Source organism: Drosophila rhopaloa, unplaced genomic scaffold, assembly GCF_018152115.1.
Source record: "Drosophila rhopaloa isolate 14029-0021.01 unplaced genomic scaffold, ASM1815211v1 contig_115, whole genome shotgun sequence".
Taxonomy (NCBI): Eukaryota; Metazoa; Arthropoda; class Insecta; order Diptera; family Drosophilidae; genus Drosophila; species Drosophila rhopaloa.
In genome coordinates, this window is record NW_025334990.1 from 493,100 (window position 1) to 518,885 (window position 25,786).

The 25,786-nt window shown below is 42.4% G+C and overlaps 1 protein-coding gene across 8 annotated transcripts in view; it reads left to right on the forward strand.

Moving 5' to 3' along the window:
- The first annotated feature begins 914 nt into the window (after window positions 1–914).
- LOC108043645 (nephrin) overlaps window positions 915–25,786 on the forward strand; it is a 60,098-nt gene continuing 35,226 nt past the window's right edge. For 6 of the 8 annotated variants that reach the window (XM_044461491.1, XM_044461505.1, XM_044461510.1 and 3 more), the window contains exons 1-3: window positions 915–1,166; window positions 6,113–6,471; window positions 9,263–9,283. In XM_044461491.1, the coding sequence (XP_044317426.1) occupies window positions 6,330–6,471; window positions 9,263–9,283 (163 nt within the window). In that variant the 5' untranslated portion in view covers window positions 915–1,166; window positions 6,113–6,329. Of the gene's footprint in view, window positions 1,167–5,767; window positions 5,824–6,112; window positions 6,472–9,262; window positions 9,284–25,786 lie in introns of those variants that run through there. The other 2 variants (XM_044461492.1, XM_044461499.1) reach the window with 2 other exon arrangements.

Genomic DNA, 25,786 nt, shown 5'->3' on the forward strand with positions numbered 1-25,786 from the left:
GTTTCCGATGTTGACGATTAAGTATTGGCTTTTTGATTGATATGCGGGTGTTCACATCAGCTAACAGGCAACAGGTGGGCTTTTGATTGATGTCCAAATGCTGCAGATGAAAGTTTGATGGTTATGAGAACTCTGTATATGCAGAATTCTAGTTTTGACGATTGTCTTAGAAAATAGTTAGAGATCTCTCTTAAGCAAAATCTTTACATTTAAAAAGGAAACAAAAAATGGCAAACCAAATCATTTACCTAACTCTTATATTTGTTTAATAAGGTCATATTGTTAAATATACCGACATTTTAGCTACTAACTGTTCCTGAGCTATTTTAGAACTTAAGACTTAAGCAGTAAATTCCACATCCGCACAATTGCAAAGCAGATGTAAAACTTAGCACAACCATCAGCTGTTTTTTAGTACAAGCTGCGCCAGAGAAATTCCCGAGAGAAACGAAGTAACCCGAGAGAGGGCCAGAGAAATGCCGCAGGCTAATTTGAAATGTAAACAAGATTAACCGCTGCCATAATCCAACTGCAACATAGTTAATTTGTACTATCTATTGTATTTATCTATCGTATGTGAATAAACACGATGTGAAGCCATTGTTTGCTTAAGTGGTGTGTTTGAAGTTAAATTGGGAACAGTTACAGGAACTCCCCCCAAAAGCCTGCTATAAAACCGAAAAGCCGCGTTTACAGAGCGCTGTTATCACGCAGCATCCACCACTTCGTGCCATAACTTCGGGGGCTGGAAATCTCTCGCGTTTGCTCTCGGGACAGCTTCTCTTCGTACCGCTTATTGGGCGGTCATGAGCGTTTTCCGCTCGGCTTTTCTCGACCCACTCGGCCAGCATCCGTGCCGAGCTCTTCGGCTCCAGCGTGTGTACCATAAAAGTCGGTTCAGTGAGAGTTTGCGATCCCGCGGGTACGGTCGGAACTAACGGGACTTCATCGGCGTACCGCGAGCAGTGCGAATTGTTTTCCGGCCATCTGAGCAAATCAAACCGTGCATCCGAAAATCTCCGAAAAGCCATTGAAAATTGGTCCGGCAAACGTGTGAAAAGTAGAGTGTGAAAAGTACATATTAGAAACTGGAGAATGCCAAACTGAAAAGTGGAAAAAAGTGCGTTTAAAGTCGCGTCCATCGCCACCCCAAACTTGTTCGCAATGTAAGCAGCTGCCAAATGTTGTTCCTATTCTAGTTGTTGTTGACCAGCAATTTGTTGCCGTGTCGCCGAATTCGCAAATCAGCATTCGCCCATTTAAGATCTGACGCTGATCTGATCTGCCTGCAATGCCCCCGTCGTTTTCAATGAAAATCATTTCCACGGAAAGCAGAAAGCAGCAAACAGAAAGCACGGCCATTGAAAAGCGCACGAAGCCTGAGTGGCGTCGTCGTTCTCGTTTGGATTACTTTGATAGTTTAGTGGGTGTGCGTCTATATCTCGGTCTATATGTGCCTGTGTGATTGCTGTGGAGCCGGCAGATAAAACGATTTCCACGCTCAGCTGCTCGTTTCATGGCTTTTTTTCGGATTTCTTTCATTTGCTTGCTAAAATAGTTTTTTGCCGCTGTGCTTTGTTGTTCTGAACGAGCAGCTCGTACAAATTGCACGAAAATTGTTATTGTTGAGCGTTTTAGTTATTTATACGGTTAGTTCTTTTCGGTTTCGTTTCGTTTTTTCGTAATGCATGCGCCGCCATGTCTCTTCATACAGTGGCCCTGCCAACGCCATCATATTTCATGGCACTCGCACATAAGTGCAAAATTGCTGGCCTTTGACGGCCATTAAGGCCCAGTGCAGAGTGCCAGTGAAATGCGAGCCATAAACTAATAGATGAACACGGCCCCACTCCCCCACCCAAGCAAGTACATTTGTTTAAATTGCTAAATTGCTGAAGTGTGCGTGTAATGAAATTACACAGATGAATGCCACTTCAAAGCAAACTGTTGAGGCCTGTGATGGTGGCGGAATTGAATGTGCACGATAAGCTGCAGGGAAAAACATTGATGGACCCTGCGACTGGTTAAGATAAGAGTGATATGAAATTAATGTTCAGACATTTATTTGAGGAGGTGTGAATTTGCAGCTGAGCTTTGGTCAGCTTCAATCTGACAGACTGACTGGAATGAATAATCAGATTGAGGCAACCAAATTAAATTAAACTGAGTTTGGGATGAACTCATTGTCGAGGCTTCATAACGTGCATGTAGGTAGATTGAATTATAAATAAGCTGATGTTGTTTAAAATTAAATTAAAATTCAGTTTTAAAAGGTGTTTCTAACTTGCAAATTTTCGGTTAGAATTTACAACTATTTCGTCATATATTAAATGTTATTGTTTCGACTTGTTAGATAAAATACATATACAAATAAATCATATTTAAGAAGTACCGTGTTCAAGAAAAAATCATCATAATATTATCACTTTGAAGACCTAAAGCAAAAGTATAACGATTCTAATGCAACTCAAAAATAAATTTGACCAATTGTAAAATATAATACAAATACACAAAGCTATGCACTCTAACCTTATGCGAAAATAATTTTATTTGCCAATTCCCCTGAACATGTGTTCGTTGTCCGCAAAATACTATTGTTTCAAATAACAACCTAATTCATGCTGCTCCCATTTCGGTTCCTAATCAAACTCACTTAGTGGCTATGCCGAACATTAATTACGAATTCTGGCACAAATTCGACAGACCGGCCTGCAGCTGAGGAGAACAATGAGGATACGATTTGGCGACAAAATCCATTTCCAAACGACACACGATACAACATAAACAAAATTATTGGGGACCCCGAGAACAAAGTGCATCAATTCGAAATGGAAATGCGAGTAGAAGTGAATTTTAATATGCAATTAATGCTGCGGACAGCTGGAAACCGAGCGTTTATTTGCATATCAAAACGCTCGAAGACTGTGTTGGTGTGTGAGTGGGTGGTGGGTGGCTTGGCTTGGCAAGGCCATTGCTGTCCAAGTGCTAAGCAGTGTGCTGATGTCGGTGTAATGCATGCAAACAGGCTCCCAGGCGCACCCAAGTATGCCGCACAATTAGCAGCCCGAGGATGGGAAACAGCTGCTGGGACGACGATGGTGTGGATGATGTTGATGATGGCGCCAAGTGTTGAACGCTCTGATTGCTGCCCAGTCCTGCAAGTCCCCCAAGTCCTGCGCCCCTCTATCAAACACACACACACACACGTGCGAACTGGCGGCCATTAGAATTTTTAGTATTCATAAAATTGCACTTGAACCCTTGCGAAACGAGGCAACCATGCATGGCTTTTTATAGGCTCACTTAGCGCACATAAACCGCGAAAAAAGTGGCAGGGCCAGGTAGCAGCCAGGAGAATCCTGCTCAAGGACTCTCCTGCCGCACACTCGTGCTCTTATAGATGCCATAATAATATTGTAACTTTGCACTTCAAATTGCATTTTAATGCAAACACACTTCATTACATTACAAAATAAAGAGAGGGAGCGGGGGGAGAGCGCAAACTTGCATGCCGGAAATGAAAAAACATCGACACACTTTGCGGCAGCTGCAGTCGGAAAACTCACCCTGATACTCACACATGCTGGCTTGGCAAGTTTGTAAATTGAAGTGCATGTCGATCGTAGGTGGATGCCTCGATGGCGAAACTGGCACAATGTTCCCTCACACCCGCACACACCCACACACCCGTACACCGAGCGAACACTCACTCACAGGCACATGCCCATCGAGGTTACGTATACGCAGCGTACTCCCTGGAGAACCCTTCACTTTCGGCCCTCAGCTTGCATTAGCTAATGCGACTCACATTTTATTGGGAGCGCTTTTTATTGGCTGCACACAAGTTTTTATCCTTGCATAACCCATTCACTAAACTGATTTGCCAAAGTTTGGCAGGGTCCCGGGTAAATGGATTTTGAGTGGCTCATATTTAATTTCGGGGCCAATTCCAATGTCGGATGTGTGCCAAACATTAAAGCGGGCTGGCTGGCTACTCGATTGGGAATGTAAATTTAATCAACTCCACTCAGCCATTTGCTTCACGTACGTTTTAATTAAAGCTTTCATTTCTCGATTTAATTAAAGTTCGGTGCAAATCAACAGCAGCAACTCAAATGTTTGGATATTTCTAGATTAGATTTTCAATTCCAGGCGGCCAAATTTTATTTAGCTCGCTGTGTCGGGATTTCGTTATGAATAGCATTTTACTTCTGATATATTCATGTTGTATTGACAAACGGTTTACAAATATTTTCACTTTATCGGAATGGAAATCCATTTGCAGGCAGTGCCTGCATTGTAAATAAATTTAGACAGATTTATTAACGCCGTTTTAAAAAACATGATTAAGTGGCCATCCCACCACTTGTCAATTGCGGTTGTGGGGTTACTGTTGTCGGAAAGTTTTATTCACTTTAAATTCAGGGCGGCTGCAAAAATAAATAAAAACTTTAGGGCGTAGGCCGCTGACTGAGAGCTGAAATAAAATTAGTGCAGCCAGCTAAAAGCATTTGGCCCCTGTAACACTGTCGATAAAAATCAAGCTAGGGCAAGTAAATATATCATAAAAGCACGTCGCATAGAAACCTCGATTTTGCGGCTGTAAATGTGTGGGTTTTACACAGAAATAAATTTAGGAACTATTCATTTTGATGCTCGGATTTCACTGTTTTTTAAGAATTTCTAATTGAGAAACTTAATAAACATTGATAAATTCGTTTATTGAAACGTAAGGTTTTGTGGATATACAAATTGTGAAGAAAAATTAAATTTTCATTTATTTTGTATTTAACCTAATCTTGACTTGAATTAAAATCCAACCAATTTATTTAAGATATTTGGAGTAAAAGGTTTCGTTAATCAGAAGATGTTACATATCTTTCCCGAGCCTTCTGAAATCAGAATGGATTGTTTTGACTACTTTTCTTCCAGTGTTTGGGACTGTGATATTTGAGCCAGTCTGTGTGTAGTCTAGAAACATGGACGTGTACAGTTTCCGATTTCCGCTTTCCTGTTTATCGTTTATTGGGTTTTCGCAACGTAAAAGTAAAAGCACTGCCAGACCGAGACGCCGCCGAGCGTGGAAAAGGAAGAAATCCGAAGAGAAATTTGCACTCGTTAGCTCTTCAGCGGGAACCGACTTCTGGCAGTGCCATCATCGTCATATTGAACTTTGATGCTGGCACGTTCCTCCGGCTTTTTGCCCGAGTCCCCGCAGTTGGCTCCCGCTTAAGGATCTACACGCGCGGATACTTTGGCACATGTTTTGCCGGGCCACCATCCATTCCCGGCCATTTCCATCCGCAGCTCCTGGGCGCGTCCTTTGCCAGTTGGTCGTGTGTTGTTAGTCATTTATATGGGCCACATAAATTATAACAAATATGTACGCAGGCGGCATCCGAAATGATTTCTCACTGTTCACTGTTCGCTGTTCACTGTTCACTGTTCGCGCTCTGGGCTGCGAGTTATAAATAATCTTTAATTAAAAGAGCCTCGCAGCGGAAGACAGAAATATGTTTTAAAATATTGAGGTGTACGTGCCGTCGTGCGGTTGACAAAATGGCTAAATGCGTTGTGATTTGTAGCTGTCTCTCCAAGACATCGCACGGATACATTTCATTGTCGGGCCGAGTTTAATTGGTCTTAAAGTTACAGCTGCGCTGCTCTCGATCGTGTAATTCGATTTGATTCCGCAGCGTGAATTAACAATTTCAGGCGCATAAATAACGCTCGTTTACAATTGCCATAAATACGAAAACAAACAAATTAACCCAATAAAATTTGTAAAAATCACATAAATTACATTTGCATGTTTATATGTCGGTGAGTGCAATTGTGTTTGCTGGGTAAAAGTGCAATGAATTTGCTTACAAATTTGCCAAATCGAAAATAAAGGCAATTAAATAAATTTCTACCAGGGCAACGGCAACTGCAAACTGTAATTACCCAAAATGGCATGGGATTTTATTTTATTTTATTTGGCCTGCCTTTGTTTTGCTTTATTTATTGACATGTCAACAAATTCTGCTGACTCTGCCTCCACCTCTCTCTGTCTCTCTGTCTCTCTTCAACTCCCGACTATCTCTCTCTCTCTCTGTCTCACTCTTTACAGCGATTGCGAAATAATTAAAATCGAATTCAAACATAAATAATTCGCGCAAAGAACCAGCCCCGAAAAATGCTCGCAGTGCAAAGTGTGAAAGGTTTCTGAGCCGGAAAGTAGGCAACACCGGTGCAGGAGCACCAGGATACCCAGGATATCCAGCATCCCAGCCAAGCCCCCTCGTCCACCCACCTCTCTCACCCGCAGGATCGAGGGCTGGGCCACCATGGGCAGGTCCTGCAGCCGCTCGCTCTCCCTGTCGCTCTGCCTGCTCGTCCTTTCCGCGCTGCACGGCCAGGCGGCGGCGGCATCTCGCGTCCGCGTCAGCTCCTCGACGACGATGACGCGCAACATCGAGGAGGAGAACGGTGAGTCCAGAATTTTATATTTGATACTACCATCAGTGGCTAAAAAAGTGGATAAAATATATATAACAAAATACAGGCAACAATACAGGCAATGGACAATAAACTGAACAAAATGAAGTCATTTAATTTCCATTTTAAAAAAATAAAATAGTTCTAAGCGAAACAAAGGTCAGAATTACCTATTGTTCTTATTAAAGCTTACTGTTTTATTCCAGAAATTGTTTCCCATGGTTTTTGTAACTTAAAAAATTATATAGGGAACTTAAGTTTTTGTAATTAACGATGTTTTCCTATTAGTTATTGTTTAAATTGTTTTATAATTTCTCAAAGCACTTTTTTATCTATTATTTATAAAGGTTTTGATTCAAATTTTAAATTTGTCTGTACTCATGCGTTAATTCTAATAAATAATATATGTCTCAGCATATATCAAGCCAATATTGACAACCATTTTAAAAATGGTGAGATTCGAATAATATAAGCCAAATAAAATAAAATTGGACTCTCCCAATTTTGCATGTGCACTTTGTTTCTATAAGAATATCGCGTATATATAAGAATTCTTTTAAAAGAAAAATTGGTTTTAACCTTTAAAAATTGAACAGGTTTCCCTACAGGGATAATTTGAAAAATGTTCTTACTAAGAAAAAATAACAAAATATCGCCACTAACTATAAAAACAATGCGTTTTTCAACTGCGCTTTATCGGTTGTCACATTTTATGAGTTCAGCTAATGAAAATTAAAAAAATTGTAGTGTAGTATTACCAAGAGTAGGAATACATTTCTAAGTGGCTTAAATACAATTTTTAAAAATTAAATACATACTTATAAGTGCATAGTGGCTTTAAAAATAAATTATCTAACCAACTAATTGAAATTCAATTTATTAGTTAACCAGTTTCATGTCTTAAATATTAATATCAAATTTTAAATCTTCCTAACGTTTCAAACTTGATGCTTAAGTGTTAATCCGATTTAACAATATGTAACTTTTTCTCTAATACCATATAAGAAAAGACTTATAAACTGTGCTATAATTTGGAATAAAACTACTTAATTAAGGCTGTTTCAAAAGCTTTCCGTTTTAAAATATATAAATATATGTATGTAACTGGTGTAATAAAAACTATTTTTATTGAACCAAAACTAAATGATCCAATTGCGATGGCCATATCGAACTGATAATGTGCCTTGTTCCTTTGTGTTCGAAAGTTAATTTAAAATGAAAAGTTTGCTTGCCATTAGGCCTGTCTATGTATGCGTAAGTTCGTCGGTGTGTGAGTGCGTGTGCATGTGTGCGTGGGCCTGACGCAACTTTTATTCAATCAACATAAAGTTTATTGTGTGTAAAGAAAATTGCGTTTGCGTTTCCCTTTGTGGGCTGACAAAGCGGGGCTTTTGTCGCTGCATTATTGAGTAAATGAAATTTTCGGTTTTATGCGTGCAAATTATGCCAAATTGTTATGGATTTGAAATTGATTTCCAAGCGATGCGAAGCGCGGCCTCGAAAATCCTTCTAATCGAAGCTGTTAGCGGCTGAAGTTCGGCTTAGGAAGGGGCAAGAACTTTCTCCATGCCATCGCATTTCCCCGGCAAATAATAAAATGTGGCTAATAAATAAGCTGGAGGCAGTGGATCCCATTCTAGTGCTAAACGGGCGGCGATGAAAGCCACCGAAAACGAAACAAACTTGCCAAACTTTTCGGCCATCGAAAGTTTCGGGAAAAGATTGTACATTAGCATTGGGCCAAGTTCAGGCCTGTCAGCGGCAAGAAAGAGTGTCCAGGCCTGGAAATAGTTATCTATTGGCTCGTTCTGTTTCCATCTCAATTAACCTAGAAACCGGTGGGAGGGATAGGGATGCCTGAGATCACGCATACGCCATGTGGGCCGTCCCTATAACCCACCCTGGCCAGAGCAAAAGTCCAAGTCAAACAACCAAGTCAACTGGCACTGCAGCGGTTTAACGCCCGGGGCCCGGGTGCATATTGTTCCACTTGCCTGCTCGGCCTTTTGATGCCAAAGTTTCCAACAGACGCAAATTGCTGGTGTGCGCATGTGGGGGTCTTCATAAATTCAGATTTTATATGTTTTCAATTGAATTTCGTTGTTGCGCCAGCCAGCCATCCGAAACTTTTCACTTTGGCATTTTAATGTTTTCCAAGTTAACTTCGCCACACGCCACCACTTCCTTTGGAGTTGTTCCGGCCGCTTGCCGACTAAACTGAGCTGGCCAGCAAAAAGTATTTATCGCATTTCTATGAAAACAACCTACTCAACATTTTGGGCAAAAACTTGGAAATTATGTTTGGCTTGCCGCTCCGATTTGCCGCTGTTGTTGTCTGTTTTGGGCAAAAGTTTGCCAGTTGTTGCCGCAGCGCAGCTCTATAAATGCTTATTTAGAGGCATATCTGATGAGTTAAGTTTCGGAACAGACACTGTAAACTTCGATTCAGATGTCTATATCTGAGCTGGTGTTTGCCAACTTTGGCAAGGGATTTAACGCCAGACATACAAGATCTTCACTCGAGCATGTGGAAAGTGTGTATGCGGCTTGTTGAACCACTCCGCACGGGATAAAATGTGTTTTTTGGATTTATGCTGAATTAAGACATAGTGAAGTTTCCAATTATGCTTAGCAAGTATTTATTTTTTGAGTAATTATATTATGATTATTAAATGCCTTATTATTACTTTGTTTTCTATTACTATTATTAATTAATACTTAAAAATACTTTTAGTTTCCTTGTTATCATTTTGTATTTATTTCCTTTTTTATTTTCTTTCAGCTTTACTTTCACTTCTAGCTGGTAAGTTGATGACTACTTAATTTATTTTCAAACCACCTACATTATGCGGCCTTTAAGTTATCAAAATATTATTGGTCTTTAAGCCAGGACAACCCAAACAATTTTCCCATCGGATTGACCTAGCCAAACGCAAGGGGCGGTGGCAACAGCTGCTGCCACGCCCACAACATGAATACAAACACGAACCCACAGTTGAAGGCATCAAAGCAGCTAAAAAAATCAGCTTTGTAAGGCGAGCCGGCCAAGGGAAAAGTCAAGATTCCGATCGGATAGCGGGCCAAGAGCGTAAGCCGAGGGAAAACAGAAAAAGCAGAAAACAGCAGCAGCAAACGGAGAGCAGAAAAAATACCAAAACAACTTTCAGCTGGCCAAAGTCCTGGGCCACGTGTACGTGTGCGTGTAGTTGACCGAAAAAACTTTCCCTCGAACTTAGCCCGAGAGACTGAAAATTCCAGTGCAGCGGCAGGAAGCGGGCTGACAGCGCGATGAATGACAAGCAGCGCCAGTTCAGTTCAGTTCAGTTCAGTTTGTCAAGAGTCTTCTTTTACTTCTCCGACTTTTTCCCTTTCTGGCGATTGGCTCTGAGTGGGCCAGAAAGTCCTGGCCCACAAGTCCGCGGCTGCGGCAGCGGCTTCAAAGGAAAGCGACTGTCGCCAGATCTCCTTTCTCTACCCCCTCCCTTGTTGTGATTTTCGGTCCCTCTGTTGTCAGGTTTTCTTCGCTTTCTGTTTGCCCGGAAAACTCTGCCTGTTTGCCTTTGGCCACACATAAATGCGTGGCCATACTTCATTCATTTCATGGCTTGGCAAGGACATTTATCATCTGCCCCTCGAGTGCGTCACAAAAAGGCAGTGGGCTCGCTTCTAGCTCAGCCCGCCCCCTTCTTGTTTCTATATTTCTATATTTGTAGGCACATTGGTGGAGCGAGTGGTAGGGGAGGGGGTAAGGAAAGCAAACACCAGGATACTCGCACAAAAAAATTGCGCAAATTTCACCCAAAATGTTAAATAGAATTCATTTTGCCCACCCGCCCCAAAACCCTCGACCGCATTTCCCTCAGCCGTTATTCATGGCACTTTTTGCCCTCTTATCGCTCGTGTTATTTTTGTATATGAATTTCTGCGGCTACATTGAATGCCAAGGAGCCGCCGCAGCTCGGGCAATTGGCGGGGCGCAGAAGTGGAAAATTTTAAGCCTACTTGAAATTTATTTGCACTCATTATGCCTGACAGTTCGCAGATATCAAGGCGGTGTGAAAAGACCGAGATAAATTCATTTCGGGGCCTGGCGGCTAGCCATTAAAGAGTTTGCAGTCCTTGTTTGGCTTAGGGGTTAAGCCCATTGAACGGGATCGAGTCGGGCTTAGACGGAGAGCCCCAAACGCTATTTTCAATAGAATAGAACCGGGCCCCGACAGACTCACTAATGAACAAATAAAGCTTAACGGGCCAAGGAAATAAAACCCAACCACATTAATAAATCACACCGAGCAAGCGAGAACAGAACAGGAATAATGCAAATGCCTAGCGACAGACGAGGCAGGTCTGTAGAAATGACAAAACAGTTTTCCTACGAATCTCCATGTCTGACTTAAGAGATTTCCACGCAGATTCCGCAGGATGCAGAGCCGGCAAATGGAGTGGCAGGGGCACTTTCCCCCGCCCGATGAGTTTCCCATGTGCTCCGAGTCGTCACCAACTTCTCGTTCTGCCGCTGCGAAGGTATGTCTACATTCCCCCATAAAATCAACAAGAAAAATCAGACAACTCCGTTGGCCGGGTCCAGGGCAGTTTATTGTCGGCAACTGGCAACTATTATGCCATGCTAATCGGCTTAGACCGACTTCGGACCAGGTCTGTGAGGAAGCCAAGGGCTCAGGCAAACAAGCTCGGCCAGCCGCCGAAAGATGTTGCCATGTGGCCTGCCTGATTGTTCATTTGCCACACGCGCTATAAACACAGACCCTAGGGATACAGTGGAACAAAATCACAGAGTACTCCGTAGTTGGAATTTTTTCTGCTTTATTACTTTAAGACTTGCCCCAATTGTTCAAAATGGACATATCTGATGCAAGGTGTAAAACCGTGGTGGCAAGACTTAAAACCCAATTTTCGTTAATAATATATATAATAGTTTTTTTAGTTTAGCAAAAAAGGTCCCAAAATTACCCTTATATCAATTCAAACTTAGTCAGCAATTTTGTAAAATATTAAAAATGGGAACATTTTTCTTAATGAATAAATTTATTATGATACATTTAAAGTTCCTAATGCCTTTATTTTATAGGGTCACCGTCATGCACTTTATATTTATAATTCATTTAAACAACTAATTTTAAATTGTTAATAATAATTTTATTATTTATTTATATCCCATGTATATTTAGGTTTAAAGATTTTCCCAACGGAGATATTACTGGTTTGGTTTTCTCTGTGCAAGAAGACATCAAATTTTTTTCTGGGGCAAAAACTAAAGCTAAAGATGGAACTCAGCGGATACCTGAGAGCTTTGTTTTTTTTGTGTGTGGGGCCTCCGAAATTTGCGGCCTGCCCTCATTTGGCTGACAGCTTAAGATGGCAGCCATCGCAGATGGAACCCCAAGTTTTGGCCTCTCTGGTGGCTCGAAAAAATCGCTTTGCCGTGTGGCTGTGTGTGCTTTCGTTAGCATTCCGTGTGGAATTTGATACTTGATTATTTGTTGCTGGCCTCAAGCGTGCATAATATATCAAAGTGGCGTCAACGTCAACTGGAGATGCTTGGCCCGAACCAGTCCTGGCTCCCCGATCCTTTTGCTCGACATGTGTAGACATCATGTGTTGGCAGTCGGCCTGGAATCTTGTTTTTAGTTACAGTTTAGTGTTGGCCGCATAATAAATAAATAAACAGTTGACTCAGACCCTCCATCCACCTTCGAGTGGGCCTGCCCACGGGCTCCTGTCAGCTCCTTTCGTGCATGTCCTGTCTCGTTTCGTATGCTAAAGAGCCTGGTGGCGGGCATTTCTCTTAAAGGCTTTTCCCGCAAACCCAAATCACTTTCTGCTCATGAAAATTTCTCGAAAAATGCCAAAGTTTTTCATTAATCTTTGGCAGTTGTTGTCGCTGTCGAGGATTTGCATACTTAAGTTGTCGTTGACTTTATAAACAGGCGCATTTAAGACGCTTTTTATGCTGCCAAGCAGCAACAGTTGAAAAAACTGACCAAGAGAAACAAATATAATAAGTTTCATAAAGTGGGAATGAAAATGTAAAGCCCTGGCGAAAGGTCATGTCACCAAACTTTAAATAAAAATCTTAAATTTCACAAAAGAAAAAGGGACTCTTAAGTTTCTTTGAGTTTTATATAAAGCTTTTGTTTTCGTTTTAAAATAAAACCAATATTTTGGTAGATTTGAGTACCCTTGGAGAGGGTATTATAATATCAGTTAGAACTTTGCAACGCAGTGAAGGGCACATTCAGATCAGCAACACCAGGCGATAGCCATGTTCCTCTGTTTTTAACTTTCTACGCAAACTAGTGAAAGACTATGAAAGTTGACCTAGCTTTATTGCTGATAGACATCGAAATATATATTATTTTATTTTTGTAAAAGCTGCAAGGGTATAAAAGCTTCGGTTTATGTACAATTCTGGAAAATAATTGATAACTTATAAATACATTTTTTCACGTTACTTTTGACTTAAGCTCAATTTTAAACAAAAAAGGCACAAACTTTTCAAGCTTACTAAGAATTGGTCATCACAGAATTTGAAAACTCAGCCAAATTCGCAAAGAAAACTTTTCCAATGAAATAAAATATTTTTATGAAACGACCGAACCCACACAAATATTTATGTTTTGCATTAAAGGCTTAAAAACTATTCGAATCGGTTTTTATGTTCGAAAAGAGGAAGAACTTTGCTTAAGAGCCACATAACTTATATTGATTTCCTTCGTAATCCCTGTGCACTTACACCAGGGATCTAAAGAAATTCCAGACAATTAGTGCTTCGAAATCCCATTCCTGGCTGCACTAATCATAAAGCTTGAGTCCTGGGCCTTTGGCTCGCACACACATACATATGTCCTGGCAAATGGGAAGGGGCGGAGGACCCAGAAGGAAGACAGGGGCGAAGTGGAGGTATGGACCTCCTGCTGGGCCCGATTCTTGAGGGCTTAAGGCTCCAAAGCTCCTAGCGTGATGCCATGACAAAGTTCCGCAAATGGCAACTGTAACTTGCAGTTGCACATGTCAGGCCTAAAGGACTAAGCCCTGGGCACACAATCACAGGCCTTCGCCGCAGACACACTCGCACATTCATAACAATTTGTCGGGCAGGAATGTAGTCAAAAATCTCGTACGCTCTCTCAATTGTTATACAACATTTAGGGTCATTTGCATACAAAACCTAAATTAAAATTTGACCGAGCTGAATGGAGTCGAGCTGCATATTCTTTGATGTGGCATCAGCAGCAGGCCTTGCAGGCCACATATACGTACTCCATTCTTGCATCCCGGACTCCTGGCATTGTGGCATCCTGCATCCTGCATTCTGGCCACCCCGCTCCCCTGGCCAGTGGATTATTTAATTCACCAGTCCAACCGACAGTTGTTGCACTTTTCTAATTAGACGAGCAAGCAGCAGGCGAAGGGAGTGCCAGTCATAACAAAAGTTAATTAAACATGTAATTGTTGGCCGAGAGCAGCAGGCAAAGATTTGCCGAGTGGATTGGATGGCCGGGATCGAACGTGAAAGGGCAAACACCGCTCGGCTGCACGGTATCGCATAGTTTGGCATGATTATTACTTTCGGGGTTTTGCCCGCCAGCCAACTGGCAATTTGATTAAGTTGCAGCGAGTGCCGAGTTCTGAATGGCCATTGTTTTGCGGGTCGGGATCGGAACGAGAATTAAAACTGAAGCTGGCGAAGGACTCGGGCTAATGGCAGCGACTAGTTCTGCTCCTCGACAGCATAATAAAAATTTTACAATTCAATTTCGCTTTTATTTCCCAGATATTATGCCCTGGAGCTGCCGCGAGTCCACCCACTTCATATGCTCTCTTTATTTTATTGCTTCAAATTGTTTGTTGCCATTTCGCATTTGTGCCGCCCGGCTGCGCAGAAACATTTAACTTTGTGCAACATGACGACGGAAAAAGCGGCAAGAGCGTGGCGGAAAACGAAAACATAGCTGAGCAGCAGCAACTAAAACCAACTATACTTAAAAAACTGAAACTAAAACATCGCGGCGACAGCAAAAAAGTTGTCAACTCTCTGCAGTGGCAGTAGTTTGGGGGCGGAGCACCAGCAGTGGGAGTGGCACATAGCTCCAGTTTCGGTTCCCTTTGAGCTCCGGTCGAAGTAAAGTCAAGTTACGCGTGCAACTGGGGGCCGCGGGACACGGGACACGGCCAAGTAGCCCAGTGCACAGGACATTGTAGGGGATCACAAAAAAGGATGAAAAAAAAGGAGGAAAAACAGAAAGTACTCCGAACCGAAGAGTAAAGAGTGGAGCACACCAAAAGCACATTTCAGCTTGAACTCCCACTGAGACACGGGCCAAATGAAATTGCCAACGTGAAAGTGTAGAAAAATGCAGGCAGCGGGAAATGGGATTGAGGTCCTGGAGGAGTTGGCCCGAAGGAGCGGACTCACAGCAGACCGGCCCTGTCGTGCGTCTGCCGCCAGTTAAACTGCAAAGTAAACGGACAAAATGTTAAATCAAAGCCAAACAAAAGAGGCGTAACGGGGCAGCAACACGGTGCAGTGGAAAAGGAGTTTAGACAGGTGGCTGAAAGCTTAGGTGGGATTCCCCGAGGCGAGGAGAAAGTTTTGCGTGCACTTTTGATAAGTTGAGTGCGACTTATGGATCCAGATGGCTTAGATGATATTCTATCCAATAAATAGATAACAAATACTGGAGTTTGAGGAGTTTTATCAGTTCTTTAGTGCACTTTTCATGGCTTAATGCTATTTTAAAATATTAAACAACATTCGGGTTGGCTGGTAAATAAAATTGTGTCCGTGCTCACACGAACAATTTTTAAATTTTCATTGCATATAACGAGACTCGCCCAGATCGAAATGTGTGTCATTCGCCACATGAATCTTTAAGCGAGGTATTACGGCTACTGTGGCATTATTAATGCTGCTTCATTATGAAATTGCGCAACAAATAATAAATCGATTAAGCAAATATTTGCCGGCACTAAAAGTGTGTATTTTTACAAATGCAGCCGTCGGGGTTTTTTTTTTCGGTTCAGCTGAGTGCCTGGAGCATGGGGAGGGGGAGGGGGTCCGGTCCAGCCATATGCATTTTCCGTGCATCATCCATTTTAATATTTCAACAAAACCAGAAATGACGCTGTAAAACCGTCGCGGTTATATGTCAAATATTCCCCGGAATGCATATGCATGAATCCATGGTGTGCGAGACAGAGAGGTCTGGTCGGGTTTTTAAATTTTGCATGTAAATTTCATTGCATACACATGAACATTTATTTTGCTTTATACCCCAGAAGAGACGTGAACTGGGAGCTGCTGCTGTCTGCTGCATTTTAATAAATTTATGATTTTATTTTGGATTTTTTTTCCGCTGCCCAGTCCTCCAAATATGTGTCATTCGCTTGACAATTTCCCGTAACCAAAAAAAAGTAGGGACAAATAGATGGGGAGCATAAAAAAAAGGAGAGAGGTCCATAAATAACGAAGCATTTTACTTTGTATTTGCTGGATGAGATTTATAAATGCGTTTTTGTTTGCCGTCGTTGTTTCGCCAAATCGCGGAGAAATTTCATCGCGATGCCCGTGCCACATTTCATTGAACGAAATGAAAAAATAATTGAAATATTTGCCAATCAGCAGAGCGAAAATCGAAGCAGGGCAGAGATAAGGCGACGAGCATTTCCCAGGAATTCCCAATTGCTGTCTGCGGCACGTTAATAAGCTCTTTGTTGACACGCACACAAACCTCCATTTCCCCGCATCGTCAGGATCCGAGTCCTTGGATTCCACGTGTGTGTGTGTGTGTGAGGGAGGGCTGGGGAGGGGAGGGGAATGTAAGGACCTTGTGTTATCTGTGCTGACATTGTGCTGGCCCTTTCAGCCTGTCATCTGTGGCAATGGGTCCTGGCGGGCTGTCGATTATCGAGTCGAGATTATTAACCTGTCAGTTTAGCGCTTTGTCTTGCCAATGCCAATGCCAACTTGGTCCTCTTGGCATCGGAAACATTGACAGCTGCACAGCATTAATGTAAAATATTTGTTTTATTAGGAACAACAATGTTGCTATTTATTTTTGTACTTACTATCCTCAATTTAATATGCTTTTGGATTACTATAAACCTTATTTAAGTGTTGGCACTTTGTAAGGCATATTTTGCACTACAATTTCACACCCTTCAAATTTCAAATTTCTTCATATTTAAGAGCAAGATTAGCTAGCTTCGTGAATAACATAAAAGACAATATTCATATGAAATAGTTATAGCCTTTATTCGTAAAGTAAGAGGGTATCTGCGTTTATAACAGGTTATCGACCGTATTAAGTGTTTTTTTTGATCAGGATTATTGTCGATTCGATCTAGCTATATGTGCAGTCTGTATAAACGTTGAGATCTCTGATTTTGCCCGCTTAGCTCAAGTTTATATCCTATTCTCTACTCTAACGCCCAAAAATCGTAAACTTTTGTAGAGGCTCTCAATCAATTAAACATTTAATTTATAAGTTATTAAGAAGTTAGGTTCAACGTACTCAATGAATTCATCTCTAGTAGATGAATACGCCAGATGGCGCCACATCCTTTAGTCTACAGAGCCAATATAATTGCTAGTGGCGCCATCTGTTGGGGGCATAATTGTTTTGAAATCGGATAACAGAGTAACGGGTATTTAATAGTTGTGGCACTCAACTGTACCATATTTTATTATTGTAAATAATTATGTTTTGCAATATTTTCTTCCCAATTAATTTTCATTAATTAAAGAGGATTTTGTTATAGCCAAATGTTATGCAAATTTACATTCAGAAAATTAATTAATTTTATATGTTGCAAGAATTTGTTGAACATTTTTTCCTGCACTTATTGTTTCTTGTTTTCTTTTTTAAATCGCGTACGTAAAAAGCGTGTTGTGAAACCTCGACACCGCCACTAGCCCATAACAGTAACAGTAACAATGGCCGTAACAACGGCAGCAGTTGCAGCCATAATAGTAACAACTTGTACATGGGTACATTGTAGCCGGGACATGGCGATTGCAATTGCAATCCCGCACGAGTGCGGCTGCTTTTAAATTTTAATTAACTCAGCGAGCCCGGCCGAAACAAAACAAATCCGAAGGCCCGCTGCCGCCATGGCAAAGTCGTGCAGAAAAAGTTATTATTTATTTCATGTTATTTTGTGCAGTTTCAACGCGCCATAAACGACCGTCCGGCTGAGGCCACTGACTTGGCCAAAAAGCAGGGTGGATGCTGGATGCTGGATGGTAGATTGTAGATGGACTGCAACTAGGCTGGTGGCCATTGCCATGTTCATTTATTTATGAGCATTTTACACAGCCAGTGCACAGACACACACACACACACACACATGCACACTTTGAGAAAACTCGTCTGGAAATTATGTAAATTTTTCAGTTATTTTTCGTAAATTCTTGCTGCCGGAGCTGGGATCGGTTTGGTTTAGGTTCCATCTCGTTGCCCATGTCCAGCATGTCCTGGAGAGTGCCCTCCGCATCCCTTTTATTTCCTATTGTTGCGGCGGGGGTCAAAAGTTCAACTGCTGTTTCGTAGGTGGCCCTTGTCAACGCAGCTTTTGTGTCTCTGCCTAGAATATATAACCCATTTTTGGCTTTTCACGACAACAGGCCAGGCGGCAGCAACAACAAATTGTCGTCCTGCGGTGAGTGCCCCATGCAAAATGCGGTGCCACCCACATCCTGGCCCACCGCCCACATTGTTGTTCAGGCAAGCGAATCCCGACAAGAGTTGACTCAAATTGCATTTGGTGTCCGGCCTTCAGAGGCACAGGCCCCACATATATATACTACATATATGGGGCAGCACTCAACTTGAGTTCTTTGGGTTCCTATGTGCATTTTTCCATTTCCATAACCATATTTACCTTGGCAATATGAACCGCCAAATATGTGTTTGACAAATGTGAAAAATGATTGAATGTCTTCCGTTTGTAATTTAAATGCGACGTTGCCAAATGGAGGCGGAAACAGATGAAACAGGCCTTTCAGGGCTCCCGGGTCGCAATAATTCAGCTTTAACCTTTGGCAAACCCATGTCAAATCGCCCACGCCTCACGCACTCCGACTTTAGCCATTTAATTTGCCTGACTTATTGTCTGGCAATCAAAAATAAATTTCGTTAAATCGAAATTAGATGCACAAAGGCCATTAATCTTCTCCGCCCGCCAAGCGTCCATTATCAGTGCTTAAACAGAAGGCCATGGCCGGAGTTTGTAAGCAGCTAATCTGGCGAATGCAATCTCTCCATTCGGATGGCTCATATGTGAGTCCATTTCTGTGGGTGTTAGCGCACACACATTCCCATACACACTCGCACACACACACACCGCCGCGAATTATTTATTTTAAATTGCAAAATTGTCTGTGGCCAAATCGGTTTTCATATGCTCTCGCCCTTTGCATTTATGGCTATTGTTTTCAGCGTTTTGATTATTTTTTTTTAGCTAGGCAATAATAACAAATACAGTAGTCATTTATGACCGTTTATGTGACTTTATTTACGGTCTTGTTGTCTGCCGCTCTTCGGTTTTATAATCTCCGCTTTTTTGTGGCATTTATAATTTGATATTTATCAATTTGGTTTTCATCTTCTCTTTGTGTGTATTCTGTTTGGATCTCACATAAGTATGCTTGGCTGTCTGGAGTTTTTCAATGCCAATTCCATTAATCTCTTGGCATGTTGACTTGTCTAAGAATGCGTCAAACGTCTCTTAAGCCGACAAAAGAAATTTAAAGCAAGTGGGAAAGGCCTGTCAAATTCAATACCCTCTAATTGTACATGTTGGGCTTCTTTTTAGGATAAGAGTGGCATTAAACAAATCTAATAACGTATTTGTGGGTTTGGTTCACTATTTGGCTTTTGAAATTAAAATAAATTGATTGGTTATAATTTAATTTATTAATTTTAAATACCAATGTGCACTAAATACCAGAATTTATGGCTCAAATTATTATTTGTAATAATATAAATCCTATTTTATAGTTGAAACTTCAAGTTAATAGTGAGTTTATTAGAAGCTATAGGAGCTGAAGAACTTAGGAGGGTCTCTGATATTTCTATATTCATTTGTAAATTCATTATTTTATTTTAAGTTTTTCAGCTTAAATACTTATTTATTTAAATTTATTATGTTTTATCATGTGTATTGTATGATACAAAGTGGATGGAATGGAAAGATTTAAAGGAGTCTTTCTTAGAAAGTAGGGGTGGAAAATGAGCTAATGATATGGGCCATGTCAATTGTGTCATTGTTAACAATTGCTTAAATTTATCGCTAGATATCGCTCGTTATTCGCAAGGAATCATGTTAACTGACAGGCTTTAATACTTCTGTTCTCCCTTATTTAACCAGACTTTCGGTCCCATCTTTAAACACAATCTGGCAATCGTTCATTGTTTGGCGGTAGTTTCGCCCCCAAATGTCATTCAGATTAAATTTGGCGTGAAAGTAGCATTTTAAAATTGTACAAAATACTTAAGACAGAGGGAGAAGCGAGGGAAGGAGGATTGTGTGAGCTCGCGCATAACAAGGGAATGGCTTCTGGTGCTGTTGTGGCTGGCATTAAAAGCAAAAGGCGCGAGTGAAGCAACAGTCAGGCTCAGGACGTGCCACACGCACGCACATGTGAGGTCCTTCTGCGGGGCATACACACACACACACCCACATGAATGTTTACGAGGGCCAAAGCGTAACGGGCGGAAGAAAAGGGGCTCAGAACAGCTCACAGTGGCTCATTGGCGGGCTTTCCTTTCTGCCCTTCCTTTGTGGCGCACGCACTTTGCCTTAAACAATTGTTTTCACCAGCCGCCTTTGTCTGAAGCGTTTTCCCCGGGACTTTTCCCACGTGCCCGTTTCGAGCTGAAAAGAAGGTTTTAGTGCGCTCTGTCCTGGGCCCATTTTATATCCTTAACGTTTGTTTGGCCCAGCGAAACAGTTGTTTGCCTTCCCTGCCCTGCTTTCCCTACTTTTGTGTACCCTAAATCAATGCTACGGCCTTACCGGCGCTTAGGCGTTCTCTTTAAGCTTCCCGGAAAAATCCTTAAGGACTCAGCCAGGCTTAATTGATGCGCTTTCACCTAATGATCGATTCGAGTTACTGCGAAATTTATCGTAATAACCCCAAATGGCGGCCGTCAAAGCATATTTATTTCAAATGCTGGCAAAATAAATCCGATCCGATAGCGAAAAATCTTACAGTCGGCACATCAAAGCAGTTGCCTAGTCAACCAGCCGCAGAAAAATGGATTCGTACCACCCCGCTCCCGCCGATATCTTCGGAGGATTTCCCTTTTCCATCTGTTGCTGCCGTTGTCCTGGCTGCCAGATGCAAATGTTTTCGGGATAAAGAAAACCCCAAACAAATGTGGGGCTACTTTGTGTCTGATTGTCGGGCTGTGGGTGAGAGTGCTTGCGGGTTTATTTGCCTGCTTTGTGGATTTATTTTCGGTGAAAAATAAGATGAAAATATTATGTCACGGCAGCTACCTTTTTCCGATAACCATATTTGCGCCCCATCCCGAGGGCGTGTCGCGGCGTTTGGCTCTTTCAAAAGGCGGGCACGCAGACAATGTAAAGAATACTCGTTTATGCATGAAATATAGGGTCATGTTTTGGCCAACCATCGGCATTATTTATGCCGCCATCCGCCTACGTGCATTGTTTGGCTAATAAAGCAAAAAAAAATAAAAACCAGGGTCAGGGAAATTTCCTGAAGAGCGGAAACTATGGCATAAAGCGGGTGTATTTCGGGAATGTTTTTACAGCCAACGTCGGGGGACCCGCCATTGATATAGGTCCGCCAATCTGAAGCGGGTTGGGGCGTTCGCACAAAACGCCTTTTCACACCTAAACGAACCCATACACACAGCCCACAACAACAGCGGCAACAACAATCCATGTTAGTTGTTGGACAACAGCGCTGGTTGAAACAAACAATGCCAATCCGTGTAGTTCAATGTATTTTACAATTTTGAAAGGCAGCAGAAATGCAGATGAATGTTTACCATGGAAACGCTTTGAACCGCGGCTAAATCAATTAAAAATGGCAAGCTTTTTGTTCAATCATAGGCCACAAAACGGCGAAAACTTCTGACTGGCTGCCACAAAAGTAGCGAGAGTCCTTTCTTCGAAAGCGAAAATTTGGCGCCGTTGGAAAACGTGTGCTGCGACACGCATACTAATGAATGCCCCGAACCGGAAGTGCGTGCCTTTACGAGTGTGTGTGTGTGTGTGGGTGGCTGAGCACTGACGACATTAGCGCCATTTTGTCGTAATTAATGTGCGCCATATTAGTTGCTATTTGGCCATTTTTCACACACACAGGCGCAGGCACTCACAAAACAGTTTTGTGGGGGAAAACTTTTGCAATTTTAGTTGAAGAATTTCGCACAGCTGCCTGTTTCCTGTGGCGGGGGAAAGCTGTGTGAAAGCCCACCCAGCACCCCACCCACAATAGCTGTCTGTGTGTGTGTCTCGACATTCATCTTCCTACAAAAGGGGCCACGCACACATGCTCGCAACATTTTGAGACGAGTTTTTATTGCCAGCATAATTAGCCGAGTTGTTGGAGCAGGAGGCGCCTGGCTAAAAGTCAAAGGAATACACCAACTAAATGCTTTCAGACTGCGGTCGAATGGCTGAGTTTTGGCCAGAGATTGCTGTCCTTGAAACGTGTATCTAATTCAGAATATTAGATTGGGCGAGGCAGACACCTACACAAATAAAAGCGATGATATAAAGGCATTTCTGTTAGGGGTGTCATAGCAATCTCTTCCATCTGAAAGTCAATTCTGTCATTGTTTATTTTTTAACCTCTTTTGATTTTAGGTTGAACAACAATTTAAAGTTAAATATAAGTAAAGATGGAATTTGCACAATAGTGATTTTAATCTTTTTGGTCGAATTACGTCACGATAAGCGATATCGTTACCGGCAAGATGTTCTAATATATTAAAAAATAATCTGGTCTTATCATAATACCTACATTTACTTCGAATGTTAAAGTCCTAATCATCAATCGTTATAACATTTTACTTACCGGTAATTTATGTTCAATGTCAAATGAAATAACCAAATATATTAAACCCGAAACCGATTTTGTTTATTTGGCAGTAAAAACAAATCATAAATTTGTATCAACCTTAGCTATAAATATGAAATATTTATTTGTCCTCAATGAATTTAAGATTGTAAAAGGGAATCTTTAAAATGTTTAATAAAATTGAGTAGGAACAAATTTGTAAATGGCAAAAGCTGTAGGAACTTATTTTCCAATATCTTTGATCTTTATATTTGACTTAAAGTTAAATTAATGGAATATTGTTTTTATTTTTTTTTTTGAGGATTAGCTAATCCTTTAATCCCAAGAATAGGGACCACCCTCGTTCAGTTTGCTTATCTCAGAAGGGTAGTTAGCCAGTTAGTCGCTCGCTGGAGCTCTCTTTGCCACTTTCTCCCTTCTCCGTTTGCGTGTATTTAAATGATTTGCTGCTAATGCGTCTGTTTATGTTTTATGTTGATGTTGCCGAGTCTGCGGCCATTTCTGTGTGCACGGGCCTGTCCTATTTGACTTTATGCAATATTTATTTGAGGCGCACACACTCGGCACACAGCCGCAGTGTTTATGTTTGGGCAAACACATAAGCAACAGAGCGAGCAATACCAACATGGGCCACATGTGCGTGGTGCGCATTTAATTTCTATGGCCGGAAGTTGGCTAGACAGTTGACTGCCTCCAGTATCTGCTCCGTTTGTGTGATGTGGCCTCGATCACGTTGTTCACTGTATCAATATTTGCCGAAGGGCTTTGGGGTCGCGCAGTAAGACGAGCTAATTGCCACCAAACTCGTATTGGATTTGCCATTTTGTGATTCTTCAAGCCGCACTTAAAACACCCAGACTATCGATTCCCTCTTTCCGTCCGATTTATGGCCACATTTATTGCCATTACCGAAATATGCTGCATCAAAAAATTGGTGACTTTCGCCCACCCCACAGGCGCCATAAATCAACGGGCCAAAGGGAAAACTACTTAAAGCGCCATTACAACAAATTTAAAGCAATTTGAAACTTAGGCCAGCCGCACACGCCCCCGCAGCCCCCCCCTTCTTCGCCATCATTTGGCTTTGAAAGTTGTGCCAAATAAAAAGGCCAGAGTGGAGAAACCGAAAAAGCGAGGACTGGCCGGACGGGCAAAAAGAAAACAAATGTTTTGGACACTTTATTATGCGCATTATTCACTGCTACAATGTTTTATCCTTTTTTTTTTTGTTTTTTGAGCAGGACTGTTGCTGCGGCAGGCGATTTCTAGTCCATTAACTTGACCCAAAGGTCCACTCAACGGGAAGCGCTTTAAGAAATCATTCCGTATAAATGTCAAGCTGGGCCCAGGAGGGCCGTGTTGTTGTTGGCCCGGCGCATTAGCAAAGTATTATGATTTGATGGGGCCGGAGATCCTTTTGTAGCAAGTCAATTGTGCAGCTGAAGGGCTTTCGGTCCCTGAAATGCAAGCGTAACCCCGTTTCCAGCTGAACAAACCGCCGAGGCCTATCATGTGTGAAATTAGCTTACTCTGTTGGGTAACCTGCCCTCCGCCAGCTACTTTCCCGGGCGACTCACTTTGGACCCAGCCGCCGGGCTCAGGAATAGATTGCTCAAGTCAGAGCACCACCCACTCGCCCCCTGTGTTGCATAATTCTCGTTGCGCCTAATGCAATTTTTATGTAGCCCGTGCATTAAGTCATAGTCAGGAGCCGGAGGAGGACACATTTCTTTTGCCTGTTGGCGCATTAAATTTATATGGGAATTGCTCTGGCTGCCATATGGGACAAAGTGGATGGGGAAGCCCCCACGGACTTTACCTCGACCGCAGCTCCTCCCCGTTTTGACTTGCTGCCAAGCATAAATTTTACAAAACTCAACAAATAACCCTCGGGCCGCAAGGATAAGGGGGGAGTGTATGGAGAGAGAGAGAACGAGTGAGGACGGTGGGGAATCCTGGACATTGCCAGGTTTTTTCCGATGCCATCTCCATGCCTTGGCTAAATTTATTTTGTGGGCGTGCAGTTTTCAATTTGGCAGCTGCCTGCCCAAAGTATATACGCAGAAGGGCTGCCAAAGGCGTGTGTTCAGCAAAATCAATAGAAACACATTTAAAACCGCACCCGGACACTGGCAGGACACAAAAACGTGGGTCCTGGATGCTTTTTGTGTCGAATCAGCGGCAAAGGCGGCGCGACTGGAGTCCGGTTGAGTCCGGCACAATGCTAATTCAGAGCGCGCCAATCATCACGGTTTGCAAAGGGGAACGATACGGTGTGGCAGGAGAGAAAGGGGGATTCCCCGGTCCCTGGGATAATTTACTGCCTACGGGCGAAGCCAGTGCTATGCCCACTCGCTGTTTGCCTAACCCGATTGCATTAGGCTTTCCATCTGCATCTACTCCCTGCCCCGAACAACGTGGCGTATACGCATTGTCGCGACTTGAGTGGGCCCATATGCACTCTACTTTGGCCGAGTCGCCCACTTTCGATTTACGTGCCTTGCTTTAAAAGTTCCCTGACCCATTTACACGGGGCGTGTCATTTTAAATGCACTTTATTTGTACGGGCTTAGAGCGTGTCCCTTGCACACAAATACTAAAAGTATTCTGTATTTTATATGCGCTGCAACAGGAGTTTGTCGGGTATTTATGTTTGCAATTTAAATGTTTTTACCTTCCCTCCCCTCCCCCCTGCCGTTGGCTTTTCATTTGTGCCCATTGACATACTGAAGTGTCTGCAGCTGGGACGATTCCTCCTTGTTCTTCGCCAAGTTTCACCTGGAGGAGGAGAACTCTCACTCTCGGGCATAAATACTTTCGTTTGTCTCCGCCGGGCCAGATGCGGATGCGGATGCAGATGCAGATGCGGATGTGTTGCATAGTTTGGAGTGCCATTCAATGGAGTACGTCGAACCACTTCACTTACTTATGCATTCGTGCGCACTTTTTCTCTGCCGCCTCTGACGTTGTAGTGCATTTTAATTTCGTTTGCATATGACAGGCAGTGCTCGGCCCATAGCATCGGATCGAAGCCCATGGAATGCAGCGGGACTTTCATTCATTTGCCTGACGCTGCTTAAATATGCACGATTCCCAGGGCCCCGGGACCGCCCCCTTCCCCCCTTTCCCCACATACCCATGCTGGCTGCATGCAAAATTCATCGAATTCATAAAATGGATTTATGAAGAGCGCTCTCGATTCGCATCGACTCTGTCTGTCGTGGC